This window comes from Lichenostomus cassidix, chromosome 3 (genome assembly GCF_008360975.1).
Source record: "Lichenostomus cassidix isolate B80296 chromosome 3, HeHo_3.0, whole genome shotgun sequence".
Classification (NCBI taxonomy): Eukaryota; Metazoa; Chordata; class Aves; order Passeriformes; family Meliphagidae; genus Lichenostomus; species Lichenostomus cassidix.
The window spans coordinates 61,468,447-61,483,093 of NC_139483.1; the positions used below are offsets into that span (position 1 = coordinate 61,468,447).

The 14,647-nt window shown below is 36.3% G+C and overlaps 1 protein-coding gene across 14 annotated transcripts in view; it reads left to right on the forward strand.

Annotated features, from left to right (window-relative positions):
• Positions 1 to 14,647, forward strand: part of TRDN (triadin) — a 228,633-nt gene that overhangs the window by 68,638 nt on the left and 145,348 nt on the right. For all 14 annotated transcript variants that reach the window (XM_085056055.1, XM_085056050.1, XM_085056056.1 and 11 more), the window contains 5 exons: positions 2,790 to 2,849; positions 5,532 to 5,591; positions 7,122 to 7,181; positions 9,851 to 9,910; positions 11,238 to 11,432. In XM_085056055.1, the coding sequence (XP_084912181.1) occupies positions 2,790 to 2,849; positions 5,532 to 5,591; positions 7,122 to 7,181; positions 9,851 to 9,910; positions 11,238 to 11,432 (435 nt within the window). The remainder of the gene's footprint in view (positions 1 to 2,789; positions 2,850 to 5,531; positions 5,592 to 7,121; positions 7,182 to 9,850; positions 9,911 to 11,237; positions 11,433 to 14,647) is intronic.

The following is a 14,647-nucleotide window of genomic DNA, read 5'->3' on the forward strand; positions in this document are numbered from 1 at the left end:
TGTGGAAAAATTCTAGCTTCCACAATTCTCATAAATCTAGGGGTTTTTTAAGTCTAGTTATAATTTTTCTTCTGGATGACACCATCATCCTAGTAGCAAAAGTAACAAAAGAAAAAAGGTGATCTTTTAATTACAAAGTGTGTCATAAAGCTAATAAAATGGTTGAACTGAAGTCGAATGAACAGTTTTAGTTTCAGCATTTCTCAGCTGAAGAGTGTGTGACTAAGAAGCCTTAAAAATTATTTTTGTATGCTTGTGCTTTTTGGGGGTATTTTTGTTTGTTTGTTTGTTTTAATATGAAAAAAGAAATCAAATCAACTTTAATTTGTTTCATAGAAATATGGCAGTATCACCAGCCCGGCTTATTCTAAAACCTAATGCTTTAGGGGCTCAAACCATTTTGGGCTTGAAAAAGGGCATGTATTAAGCCCTTTACAAAGAAAAAGATATCCAAATGACAAAATGTGGAAAAGATCTGTAGACAGGGATGTGTTTTCTATGACAGAGCTTTCAGGACTACATATGAAGTTGAACATGAAAACCTTTCAGGGGAGAATTAATATGCTAAGAAATATCAGATTTAAATTTGTCAGATCAAAAGCTTCTGTAGATTTTGTTGGTCTTGTGATAGAAGAGTCAAAAATGGCCAGTGATCACAGCCCTGAAACATGAACACTTTAATTTTTGGCAGCACCTGCCCTTCCCGAATAAGGGAAGCCATAGCTCTGACAGTATCCATAAGAGGTAATGATAAACATTACAATCTGAGATTAGCAACCTCTGCGTCTATGGGATATCAACACCCAGGATAAGGCTCTGAAACTAACCAGAGATCACCTTCAGCCTATAATTGGGAGGAGAAAAATAGCTTATGCTTATGCCAGCCTGGTCTCTGCTTATCCACGTTCCAGGCTCCCTGCCCAGATACATCGAGTTACTTTTATTTCTCAAGAAGGGGCCAACTGTTCCCTTCTCCATGTTTTTAGCTGTAGTCCACGCAAATGTTAATATTTCTTTGCATTTTAGGCCTTTGTATCATTTTGAGGATGTGAAACAAATTGGGTTTTTCTGTCCACTTTCAAGTCTGCTGACATTCAATTCAGTTAGTGTGGTTCAAAGCTCATTTTATGTTATTGCTGAGGCGAGGGGGTTGTTTGTTTTGTTTTCTTTTGGGTATTTGATTGGGGGTTTTTGTGTGTGTTTGTTTGTTTGTTTGTGGTGGGTTGTTTTTTGTTGTTGTTGTTGTGTGTTTTTCCCCCAAATCATGAAATAAGGGAATGCTATGGAAAAAATACAAAAAATTTTTAAAACCTCACAATTGTCTGTCTTACACAAGTAAGATGTCCTGTGGATAAAAACAAGCTTTCTGATTACCAGTGTGCTCTGCATAGCTCAGCTGTATTTTCTGGCATAGCGGCTACAAGAGCTTTTGTCTGAATGTGCAGAAGCTCACGTTTCACTCACATTGACCATCGCAGAGCTATTGTTTGCAAAACTGTGCTGTTGGCCCAGCCAAAACTGACAAAAGTGTTTTGCATAGAGCCAGCATCTGCTAATACAAATGTAACATGTAAAAGGATGCTACAATTTCTGCAAAAAATACTCAGTTTGGAGATTTTTTTCTTAGTATGCTCCTAGATGTCCTAAAGTATTTGAAAGCGTTGCAGTCTACAATTCATTCAATGATACATTGCTGGTGCTGCTGCATTCTTCACAGCCTGGGTTTTTTAGTGTAAATTTGCTGTCCACATTCCTTAAATGCTTTTAAAAAATCTCTCTTCAATCGTTTTCCACTGTACTGCTGTTTGTTATCTGAACTAATTTACTTGTAATGACTGAAAATGAATTTTGGATAATGCAAACACATACAAGACATAATGAAATTACTGAATGTTCTGAATGATTTTTCTTAATGACTAAGACCTGCTTTTCAGTGTGAAAATACTCAGCCAAAATAAAGATGCTTGCACTTTTGTGAAATTACATTCTCAACAAAGCTGGTGAAATGAATGAATACAAAAGCATAATGTGCCTCTTCTTAAAGCTCAGGGTGTTCTAATCAGAGTTTTGTTTACTTGCTGCCAGAAACCTGGGTACTGAAAAGAAAATAATTTTTCCCTGAAAAATGCTAATCCTTTAGCAGTACAAGTTGACAAGGATAAAATCATTATCACTGAACCACTTTATAACATGGTCTGAGATCTGGGTGGGCAATATGGTCCGTAGCGACTCATGTTTGCTTCTCCCAGGACATGGAGTCGGTTGTGTTTTGAACAGCTGCTCTTCCCGAGGTTACACTCTGATTAAAAGAGATGTTTTCTTGTTAATCCATCCTGTGACGGAAGTAACAGCTAAAAATAAAGAAAAAATAGCATAGAAAGCAGTATGCTGGCTGGTTTTTTGTTAAGAATAGAAAGCAGTGCTGTCAAGGGCTGAAAATAATTTCCTCTGTAAGAAATCTTAGAGTCAGGGTGCTTGTGTAATGGGACCAAAAGAGATAGGACAGATTAGATTTAGGTTGCTGAATAATCACTTCTTTCAGCAAAATATAGTCTAATATCTGAAGTCTTATTCAAGAAAAATCTCTTGGACTTGAAATTAAATATTGACATTAAGAAAGTCTATATATCATCAAGTACCTGTGACTCAGAGCTAAAATCCATTATTTGGGTTTACAAATGCTTTTCCTTGATCACTTTCATGAGATAATAAGTGTGCATAATACAACTAGATTACAGATTATTGTGAGCTGGGGTTTATTTATTTATTTATTTATTTATTATTTGTAGCAACGCACAGAGACAAAGCTGAGAAACAAGAAAAAATTGAGAAGAAGGAACTCCCAAAGGGTATGTATTCAGACTCTGATATTCTTTGTCTTTTTATCAGTGATCTAGAACAGTCTAATCTATGGATTGTTAGACTGTTCTTGTACATCCCAATTATGTTTAAGGAGAAAGGAATTGTTGTAAAAGCCAGCTGGAAGGAGAATGAGGATTTTAAGAATAATTTGAATTCACCACTGTACAGGAAAGCTGAAATTATATTCAGAGATTAAGTAATAAGTCTTTAGTGTACTATTAACTTATGTAAAATGCTTTTTATGCCCAGAGTAAAAATAGGTGTCTTTTTTATTCTTCTCAAATAAATCCAAGCATATTATTTGTCCTTGAGAACACTTCTGACCAAAATGTAATGAGTAAATTACAACATACTGGAAATGGTCCCTGTAGACATTTTGCTTTGGAAATCTGCTTTAAAAAAAAATCCTCCAGATTTATTTTGGAGACATTGGGGAGAGGTTTTAGAGATAATTAAATAATTTCCTGGTGGTGTATGCCAACAAAAAATTACAGGTCTGTTGTAGAAGTCAGAATCAGGATAGTGCTGACTCTCCACCCACGACTCACAAGTTAGGTCTGAGTTACAAGAGCTACCATCTAGCTTGCCTATTGTGAAGGATATTTTAGCAAAATGGAAGTTTGTTGGAGCATACCTACCTGTCAAAAGAGTTTAATTCTTCTGAGAACACATCGTTTGCACTAAATTATGGCTCATGAAGTCTTGGGCTGGAGGAAGAAACACATCCTGGAAGAGCAAACAAGCCAGTGATCATAATAAATTGTGAAAAAAAAAGAAGAAAAATAAAAGGAAGCCTGAATATCCAGCCACAGCAGACTTATTCAGGCCAAGAACACAAGTGAATATGCACCTCCTGAAACCTGTGCTTGACTAGGCCTTTCTAATAGTCTCTGATTGGAGCTTTTCTATTTTATATAGGTAATTCAAAATGCATTGAGCTAACAAGAGTGATCTTAGAAGTTAATGGCGTGCATATAAATAAAGATGTCTGTTAGAATAAATACTTATTAGTAGAAAATGGAATGGTGATAACGTGAATTTTTTCCGAGATTTGGAAAAATGACAAAGCAAAGACAATAATGTGCCATATTAAATAATGAATTTGTCTTTAAGACTTCTGTTATTATTTAGAAAAGTTGGGGAGCTCTTCAATTTGATTTCAGAGGAGAACAATACTTAATGTTTTTTTTAAGTTTCCTAGAACAGAAAAAAATCTCAGATGGCCAGTGGAAAAACAAAAGACTATTATACTGCCTTAACTTGCCATAAATCCTATTAACATTCTACCTAATGGTATTTTGTCTTGAAGTGAACTCTTAGTTTTGTTTAGTGACCTATTGCCAAAACTGCTACAGAAACACTATTGCGTGTAGAGATTGTCTGTATTCACAGTATTAATAAACATTGCTTTCAGACTGTACATTAAATTTCAAAATTACAGCTAGGGATGTGTGTCTTTCTAAGGTCCATTTCATTGTAGTGTCACTGGGAGGCTTCAGAGAGTGCATGCCTGTATTTCAACTTCTTAATTTCTATGTTAAATACATGCCCATTTCAAGATCGAAATAATGGAGGGTATGAACAGCATCCTGTTCTAATTCATAATCAGCTTCTGGGATGAAGTTTAGGAAAGTTATGTAATGGTACAGAGAGTAATTGGAAATGTCTTGGTCACTTAGCAGTGGCTCGGTCAGGGATGTCAGCCACAGACATATTCTTGTGTATTTCACCACTACATTGCTTAAAAAGTTTGGAAGCCTGAATATTCCCTACCACTCTTCTTTTGCATCCAGTTGGATATGGAATTTATGGTACTGTAAAAGAAGTTTCTTATCTCCTCATGTTAGACAAAGGGAGTTTTACTAAACTTGGACATCTCCACAGGAGCTAGAGTTAAGCTAGGCTTGCGTTTTCACAGCTGATTTTTCTAAAGTGCTCTAAAACCCGCATGTTTGCTTTTCATTTTCTGGAGAATTATAGTGTAAAATCCTAAGAAAAGCCAGTGGAAAATATTCTGTGAATGAGTGGATAGCATCATGCAGTTTCCACTGTCATAATGTTAGTTTTGCTTTGCACCTCCTGGGCATCTAATTATGGTTCTGATATCGTCATTGCCGGGGACTGATCTCAGCTAGTGTCCATTACTGGCTATCTGTATCAGTTACTAGCTATCCATATGCATTACTGCTTATCCCTTTCAAGCCAGCTGGCAAGTGTTAGGAGTATCATTTGCACATGTGATTCTCTTATGTTCCGAGATTGATTCCAGGGTTTTTACAACTTGTGTCTGACAGAGAATGGGGTGGCCAAGGTGAAGTCCTCTTTCTGTCGCAGGCAGCAGCATTTACTGTGAGCTGTGCCTTGGTACTCTGAAGTTTTCTGAAAATCTCTCTTCTGGAATCAGCAGACAATTTTAAGAGGGGATGTTATGCAGCAAACAGCTGAGGAATGTTACCATGGCAGTAACTTGTTAGCCAGACTTGGCTGCTCACACCCGTGTAGTATGATGTACACCCTGAAATATGCACAGCACAGCTCAGGAGTAACACACTCTGCCACTTAGTACCCTATGGCTTATCTTGGTGGAATTGTTTTGGATTCTTAATTTTATCCACTTTTTTTTTTTTTTTTTTTTTTTTTGTGTATATAACATTTTCTTTCTTTCCTAGTGACTCATAAAGACAAACTGGAAAGACAAGAAAAACCTGAAAAGAAGGAAAGGCATACAGGTAATTATTTAATGTCAGAATTTATTTTACATTTGGAGGTACCCTAGAACAGATCCTCTACTCAATTTCCATTTACATATCCCCTTAAATGGAAAAAAAAAATGATAAAATGTTACAAATAAAAATTATGAGACCAAATAAAGGTTTGCAGAATTGCACACTAAGTAGCATTTTGTATTCCTTCTGAAGGTTTGTTTGTTTTTATTTGGTTTTTTGGGGTTTATTTGGGGGTTTTGGGGCTTATTTGTTGGGGTTTTTTTGTTTGTTGGGGTTTTTTTTGTTTGTTGGGGTTTTTTTTGGTTCTGTTTTGTTTGTTTGTTTTGTTCGGTGGGTTTGGTTTTTTTCTGAGAAAGGGAAATAATACATTTTTTACTCTAGATTAGTATAATCTCATGATAATCACTGAGTATTTCCAACACTTGCAATAAGTATGGTTGCTAAGAGATTATGGTCATCTGAGAAAAAAGCACCTGACAGCCAGTAAACATAGGTAATCAGGCAGGCCATGAGGAAAGAAAAGCATTTTAAATGCAGTACTGCATAGAGCCATTGCATAGCCACTGAGTATGCAGGACTAATTCTTTCAGTAGTTACTTGCAATGGATAAGGAGCGCTGTTTATCTTCCCCAGTTCTTACTTTCTTTCTAAACACCAACTCAGTGCTCATACACACATTTTTGTGTTACTAGGATAATCTCATATGCCAAATGGAGTCAAAGAGGGAACTGCATGTTTCACACTCACGGTCTCTGTAGGCCACCTCAGGGCATGTGAGTGCATGCACATATCAGTTCCCCACATCCGTGGACAAGTTACTGTGCAAACATTAATCACCAAAAATTAGCAAATCAGAGCCCACACAGGACAATATTCCAGACTACCCACCACTCACTGACTACTGCACAACTTGGGTGTATTCTGAAACCTGAGCTAGAAATCTAGTAACTGCGGAGTAGTTAATTTCAATTTCTGAAGTGGAAATTAAAAGCAAACAAAAAGCCCCAAAGAGCATTAGTTATAATGTCATTGCAATTAGATTTGTAATTAATTATAGTGCTTAATCATTCATAGCTGGAAAAACTGTTAGTTGTTCTGTGGAGTTCAGAAAATCCTTTAGATATTAACCAAAGTAATAAGCAAGAAAGCTGAAAAACAACAATAAACCTAAATAAACCAATAAATTGCGGTATATAGATATATTTTTTAAAAAATAACCAGTAAACAATATAAATAAATATCACTCTTCTTGACTACTTTCTTTCATGGGATTACAGCTGAGCTAGAAAGGCCTCTGCTCCTCCAGCCAATGGCAAACACCTCAGGGATGGCAGATGCGTTTCTGAAAGTTCCAATCCCATGGTTTGGCATCAACAACAAACAGCAGCAGCTGAATCAATCTTTCTCATTCTTTGCATGGATAACCATGGTGCCTACTTGTGATTTTTGATCCATTTTCTCCTTTTTCTTACTTAAATACAGCATTTGTTTTTGTCTTTTAATGGCCATTAAGATTATTGGTCTTATTTATAGGTATTCACAAAGAGAAACCTGAAAAGCCAGAAAAACAAGAAAAGAAAACACCTTCTAAAGGTAATTTGGATCATCATTTAAAGTTGTACAATTTAAGTTCTTGTATACTTTGGGAGCGTGTGGAGATAAGTACTTAAAATATGAACCTCTTCTAGTTAATGTTTTATATTATTTGGGTGTTCTCACTTTTGCTTGAGCAGGTCTTGATCAGCCCCTGAGTAAAGTCTTACTCAATATATTTTTTTTTGCTTTACTCTCTTGTTTTGATGCACAGAGTTTATTATATATCATTATTACACAGCTAAAGAACTAAGCCCATGACTATTTTATTTGCATTCCTTGATGCCTTTTCCTCCACAAAAGGATTCAATAATTTGCCTGCAAAGGTTTTTTCTAGTGTATTAGTTTTCAGCCTGATGCAGACCTAATGTAAAAGTGTTTACTGTCTCTCAGTCTGGGTCTTCCATCATATCCAAAAATAGAATTTCATTTTCTTGCCTTTGTTTTTTTCAATAACATTTTAATTTCAGTATATATTTGCAATGTCCTCCATGGCAGCAGTGGCTTTGGTTAAGATTTACATATCTAATAATTATCATATATATTCTGAAGCAATATCATGGGTGTGTGAGGATTGATTTTCACTATTCTTTTGACTGATCTTAACCATCTTTGGTTATGATCTGGACAGGGAGATTTAAAAATCCAGTCACCTTGCCCTATTAGGCCATTTTCTAAAGACTAATATTTATTATTGCTCAGCATTTGAATGTTTTTCTTTGAGGTTAGATATTTCTTTGAGGCAGATATTTCTATAATGATCAGTTTCACTCTTTGTCTCTTTTTATTTTATTCAACCGTTGGAAAAATACTATAGAATGTGTCTTAGCATCAGTTTATTATGGCATTGAGATTAATCTCATGATGTTGAGATGCATGAATTAATTAGGTTTAATTTGAATATGTTCAGACAATATAGATATAAATGTACAAATAACACTTTTTTGGACTTGACCATACTCTAAGTAGAAATGTAGAACAGAAAATAGGAAAGAATGTAGGAAAGAGAAAGGGGGGGGGGGGGGGGGGGGGGGGGGGGGGGGGGGGGGGGGGAAGGAAGGAAGGAAGGAAGGAAGGAAAGAAAGAAAGAAAGAAAGAAAGAAAGAAAGAAAGAAAGAAAGAAAGAAAGAAAGAAAGAAAGAAAGAAAGAAAGAAAGAAAAGAAAGACAAAGCAAGCAGAATGAAGACTTAATGCCTTAAAAACTTTGAAAGGTAGCCATTGTCCAGCCTTTCTTTTAAAGGGATATTTTTTTCATTTCTTCTCCTTTCAGTGTATAGCTTGAAAGTGTGGGATATTTTCATAAAATGAAATCATGCTGAAGTAAACCAAAGAAAATAAATGCCCACAGTGTCTGCGTTGATTTGAAAAGCAAATAACTTCCAAAAATCACTGAGATAGTCCTAATGAGCAGCTAGCCTGTTTACCCATTTATCTTCTGCTAGCTAACCAAATAATCACTGAGAGCCTTAATGTGTTTAATAGCAGCTATGACTCCAGTCACTGGCTGGAAAATTTTATGAAGAATTTGGACGCTGTAGCTTCAGAGATTTGCAGCTGCAGTGTGACACAGCCATGCTGCCCTCTCTTGAGTCCCTGTGGGTGGGCTCAGGGCACCAGGACACTTGTCCTCAGCATGTCCAAAGGTGCATTTCTGCCAGCAGTGTGCTGCTGAGCTTTCCATTGCCAGGCCCACCTCCATTTTCTCAGGAGTCTGCTCTGAACTGGGTTAGCTACCAGCAGTGCTGAGGAGATATTTCAACCACTTGCAATCCCTAGGAAATAAGTGTTCGTGTCCAGCTTCAGGGCATAGGCATACTGAAAACTGTGTGGCTACTTCCTGCAGGTTTTGTCTATGCTCATTACACAGACTCAAGGTAATTCTTCAGACTCTGTTAAAGGCTCCAGAAAGCGTCAGTGATATGAATGTTTTTTCAACACATCATCTAAAAATAACTATTTTTTTAAAAAAAGTGAAACCAAGTCTAAATATCAATCATGGCTCACACAGCCTGGAATTCTAGGATGGAATTCAGTAAGAGAGGCTGTTGCTATTATGTAGTTATCAGTTGAAAGAAGTGCAATTAACTCACAAGGCTGGTTTGTTCTGGCAATCTGTCTGGATGGTGACCAAGAAGGCAAAGACGGAGGTCTGCACAAAATTTTAACAGCCTTTCTGGAACATAGTCATGTGTGTGCTTACACAGTATATCTTGTGCAGACATGAACTCACTCGATCTGGGCTCTGAAGTGAGCAACAGACTCACAGCTGTGTTTGTAGACAGTGAGCCCAAGCTAAGGAAAACACCTTTCTGTGAGACAAATACAGCCACATGGCTTCCTGTTGGTTGGAGCACAAGGCCAAGTCCGTGTCTGATCAGAACTCGATGTGAGCAAGTTTGTGTCGTCTGGAATATGCAGTAAAAACATTCCCTAGAAAGATTCCAATCTATGTGACTCACTTGTCTTCTGGAAAGGGAGTCTCAACCAATATTTTGAACCCCACTATATTTTTTTACCCCACTATATGAATCTGAGAACAAGAATTTCGAAAACTGAAAAACAGGGATTTTAAGAAATGTGAAATTTCGAGTGATGATGTTGTGTTTTGGCAATGTTTTCTTGTTCTTTGAGAGTTTTTTCCCTAATATACAATTGTTCTCATTTCCAGTAAGTCAAAAAGATGTACCTGAAAGACATGAAAAAGCTGAAAAGAAACCTCCTCCCAAAGGTATTTATTTATCTATACTACATTTCTTAAACTGAATTGACATTGAAATGCATAAACTTTATTTTATTCAAACAGATTTTAAATATGCATGAAAAATCAGCTACATGTAACTAAAATGAAATTAATATATAATTAGAATTAAAATGTCTGTGGAACATCCAGGGGTTAATTCTATGCTTGATCCCTTTCAAAATCTGTTGAAATTTCAAAGATGGCAATAAAAGTATGAACTACCACTTCACTGAAAAAGAAGTAAGCCTATCTGCAAGAGAACTGACAAACATTTTCACTTAAACTAGTTAAGGAAATTAATTCCCCACTAGCCAGCAATACCTGGTCATGCCATGGCTTTGTTTGGGAGTAGTAATGCTCTTGTACAAATAGGTGAATTCTGGTTTGCAATAGTAAGATATTTCAGTTTACATATTAATAAAATCAGTTTAGTGAGCTCAGTGACTTAAGAGAAATAGAAGGCTAGAACCTTACAGAAAACATAAATTTGATAGCATACAAGTTTTGCCTCAAGGATGGAAAAATTTAGATCTATGAAGAAAAGAGAAGTATGAACATCACACTAAACAGATTCATTTAAAACACACAGTGGTAGTTTATACTACTATTGGATTTTCCACTGGAACGAACTAGAAATACATATACTGTGAGCATCCATGGCTGAGGTGAGAAAAAGTTGCTGACACATACAAGCAGAAAGAATGCTTCAGGTCTCACCAAGCTCTGTGTAGCTTCAACTACTGATATTTACTATTAAGAATTTGGTAATTCTCCTTGGAAGCCTCCTCACTCTGATGAAGAGAGAGCTGGTATAGAGTCAGACTGAAGAACTCAAAACTTCTTGGACTGAGACCTAGAATCAGTGCATGAAAGCAGCCCTTAAAGATAGTGACACACTATTTTTCCGGTTTACAACAAAGTTACACTCTGATCTCGGAAGTGTAAACTTAATCAGATTTTACCTGGAAGTACCTCCCGTATTTGTTTGCTTAATGACCATCATTTGTCTCCCTGGTTTATACCATAAAAGACTATCATATTTTCATTAGAAACACTTAATATTATTTGGCAATTCTACTATATTTAGTATCAGTCAAGTATGTGGTATAGGACTGAAGAATAAAACCTGTTTGGATCTCAAATTTCTGTTTAGTTCTGCCAGGTTTGAGGGGATTATAGTTTTTATTAGATCTTACTAAGCTGTTAATAATGAAGAAATGCTCATTAGTAATTGCACAATATAAAATAAATGGCACTGAGTATTATGTTGGGGGGGAAAGAATGACACTGAAAGCTTTTTCTTTATTACCTGCAGAGGAGAAGAAAGTAAAGAGCACAAAAGTAGAAGCAAGAGTTAAAAAGGAAGTGAAAGATGGAAAAGGAGAAGCAAAGATGGCAGAGAAGGTCAAGCAGGCAGAGACTAAAACAACAGAAACTGGGCTAATAAAAGCCAAAACGAAAGTTAAGGAGGAGAAAGCTCTTCAGACTGTAACCAAGTCGGACAAGAAAGGTAAAGAAAATGAGGAGGAAACAGATGAAGATCCTAAAATGGTAGTAGGGAAGAAAGAAAGAGAATGGAGTTAAAGGTGTCAAGGGGACCAAAGTCCACCCATGAAAAAAGAAAGTGAAGTACCAATAAATTCCACATGAACTTCACACTGCTAGGATGAGATTATAGAAAATAAAATAAGTTTAATGTGTATAATCAGAAGGTTCTAGAAGTTTGTCATGGCTAAAGATTCATTTTAATTTAACTCCCTCTTTACCAAGGACCAATTTCTCTTCAGATAGGTCTGAAACTTCATGGACACAGTAGCATCTAATGTAGTAGATTGTTAGCAGAGTTATTTTTGAAAATACAAACTGTCCAATGACCTATTGGGAATTTTGGTTTGTTTCTACAGCTGCATATATCCTCTATAACCATAAGGAAAGTAATGACAGAGAAAATGGATTGTAATAATTTATCAAACATCATATTGTATGAGACACTGTTGGGTTGTCAGGTATTGTATGACATAGTGACATACCTGTCTGAGGTAATTTAATGTGAATTTTTCTCCTAAAAATAAATAAATGTTATTACTCTGGTGAAAGGAAGAAATTAAGTGATAAAACAAAGAATCAGCATGCATCAACACCATACAGTTAACAAGGTGTTAGCTATACGCTCCCCTTTGTCAGAGTAAGCCTGGGTTTGTCTACTCTCAGGTTGCACAGGCTGGTTCCCTGATTTCCCTGTGGCACTTCCATGGCACTAAGCACAATTTTGTGTGAATGAAGGCAGCAGGACCAGGCTTTCTGTATGAGCTGCCACACTTCAGCCACAGGATTTTTCTGACATTGAAAGAGGCAGTTCAGTGTTGCATAGTGCACCTATCTGATCCTTTCAGCTGTTAACCACAGATAAATCATTGTGCCTGAACATCAAAGAAGCCGTCCCTGCCTGGATATCTAAATCTGCCTGAGCAGATTCTCTCAGACTTTCATAACCACGGCTCTGGACCCCTTAGGAGTTGCCTAAATTATGCTTTTCTAGAAAACAGAGAGTTTCAGATGTAGCCCACTTTCTGATGTGCATAGTGTGCTGATCTAGCATTTTTTAACATTTATTTGGATTGTAGTTAATTTTGTGTTTTACTTGAAATTTTGGGACCTTGAGGCATGAAATCAAAGCAGCATCTCTCAACTGATTGCTGTGACCAAGGAGAAAGTGCAGCAAATTGTTCAGTTTGCTTGGAGGTGAAAATCTCTTTCATTTTTTTGTTTGCTCTGGCAGAGTTTCAGTGCACAGTGGGGTCCACTCCATACTGTTCAGGATAAAGCTCTCAAAAATAAATGGTGAGCAGATGATGCAACTTATTCCCTGACAACAAAATATTTTAAGTAGGGATCAAAGATTACTGAGACCAATATAATAGTGGTGGGGGCTTTTTGTTGGTTTGATTTTTGTGGGATTCCCACCACCACCTTTAGCTGATAAATATTAGCAAAATGATGCATCTTGACATCAAATATTAACAGATCACTTTGTAAGTCTGCTTTAGAGTGTGACCCCAGTGACTGTGCATGGAATTCCAGCAGGTGAAAATGAGAATAAACAGCTGGAGTGGAGGAAGGAAGGAGCTTCTTCAGCTGCCTTTATCACTGGAGATAGGGCTACACACATCCAAGGAAAGCTGCATTTCCTACTGTGGTGCTTCCTTTTTCCACCATAAGCCACTGCTGCCCAGCTGGATGCTCTCAAAAAAATTCATTTTTATGTTTCAGTCCCACTATGACCCAAGGTGAACATAATTTTTAAGTCAATGCAGTTTCACCAAGATTTCCTGATCCTGCAATCTTAACTTTTACTTGCTCAAGGGAGTAGTTCCGCCAGTTTATCTGAAGCAATGTGAAAAATATAGCAGTCATCACAGAAGAGTTGTTGCGATTTCCCTGTTGTTGCGTCATTTAGTACTGAAATTAAAATTAGAAAAGATATGTCATCTGCCTGGGTAAATCACATGAAGCCAAATGACAGAAACAAGTATGAGTATTTTTATCATTAAGAATTGAATCCCAAAATTTGACATGATTTATTAGTGTTTATATTAATATTTGTGCCACAATTAAAGAGTTACAGGTGAAAACTAAAATGTGAAATTCTCCTTTTAATAAGGGAGTTTGAATTACAATGGATTTTTAGCCATGAAGAGACACTTGAAAAATCATATTAATTTAAAATTTCTTGAATTTCAATCTTAACTGATTGGTAGCATTCCTATGAACTGAAATGGGATGTTATAGCGCACCTTGCTATGTTATATAGAAATGATATTTTTATTATTCAGAGTTTCACATTCTGTTTTCAATTTGTTTTATAAATTCCATTTTTTTGGGTTGAGCTGCTAAAGAAATACTATGAGGAGAAAATTAATACAAAATCTTTTTTCTCAGGTATAATCAAGATTAAGTTTTTTTGAAAAGTTTATTCAAATTACATTTGCACAAAACAAAGTAAAATAAACTCACAAAAAACCCCACAACAATAACAAAAAAAGAAAGACAAAATGAACAACACATTCTGTTTTATTCCTGGTCTATATTACTATGTTTAAAGAATAGATAGTTTTAATATCAAGGGTCTCAGGCTATGTCTATATCATAACTCAAATAGAACCAGCACAGGCCTGTGCTCTGTCCTGTGATTGTCCATATAGTGTATTGTCCCATATCACCTAGCAGTCTTTTTTGTAATACTCCAAAAGGTCTGGGGGATCTCCCCAAGAGTAGCAAGGATGCAGGCATGGTGTTTTGGCAAAAGAGAGGTAGGGAAAACAGGTTTATGGGCAAGATCTGTGCCCTGCCATTTGCTTTTTGGGCTAAAGAATTGGCATTGCTGCATTTTACTTATTAATTCTCACTGAGGCCCTATTGCAAATGGATCAAAGTCAGAGCAAAAACTATTCTGGCTTAATAATACACATCTCTGCAAACTTGTTTTCTCACACATACATTGCTTTTTTTTTTTTTTTTTAATTATCATATAGACTTAGGGCATATATTGTAGCCTTAAGGATAGAATGCAAAGCTGGAGTCAGCCAGAATGATAAATTTGAATTCCTACATATGAAAGTAAAAATTATTATGAATATTCATTAGAAGTTTTATAGGAAATGCTTACAGCCATAGCCCTGTGTACCATGCTCAAAAGTTTTGCTCCAGGCTCTACAATATTGAGAA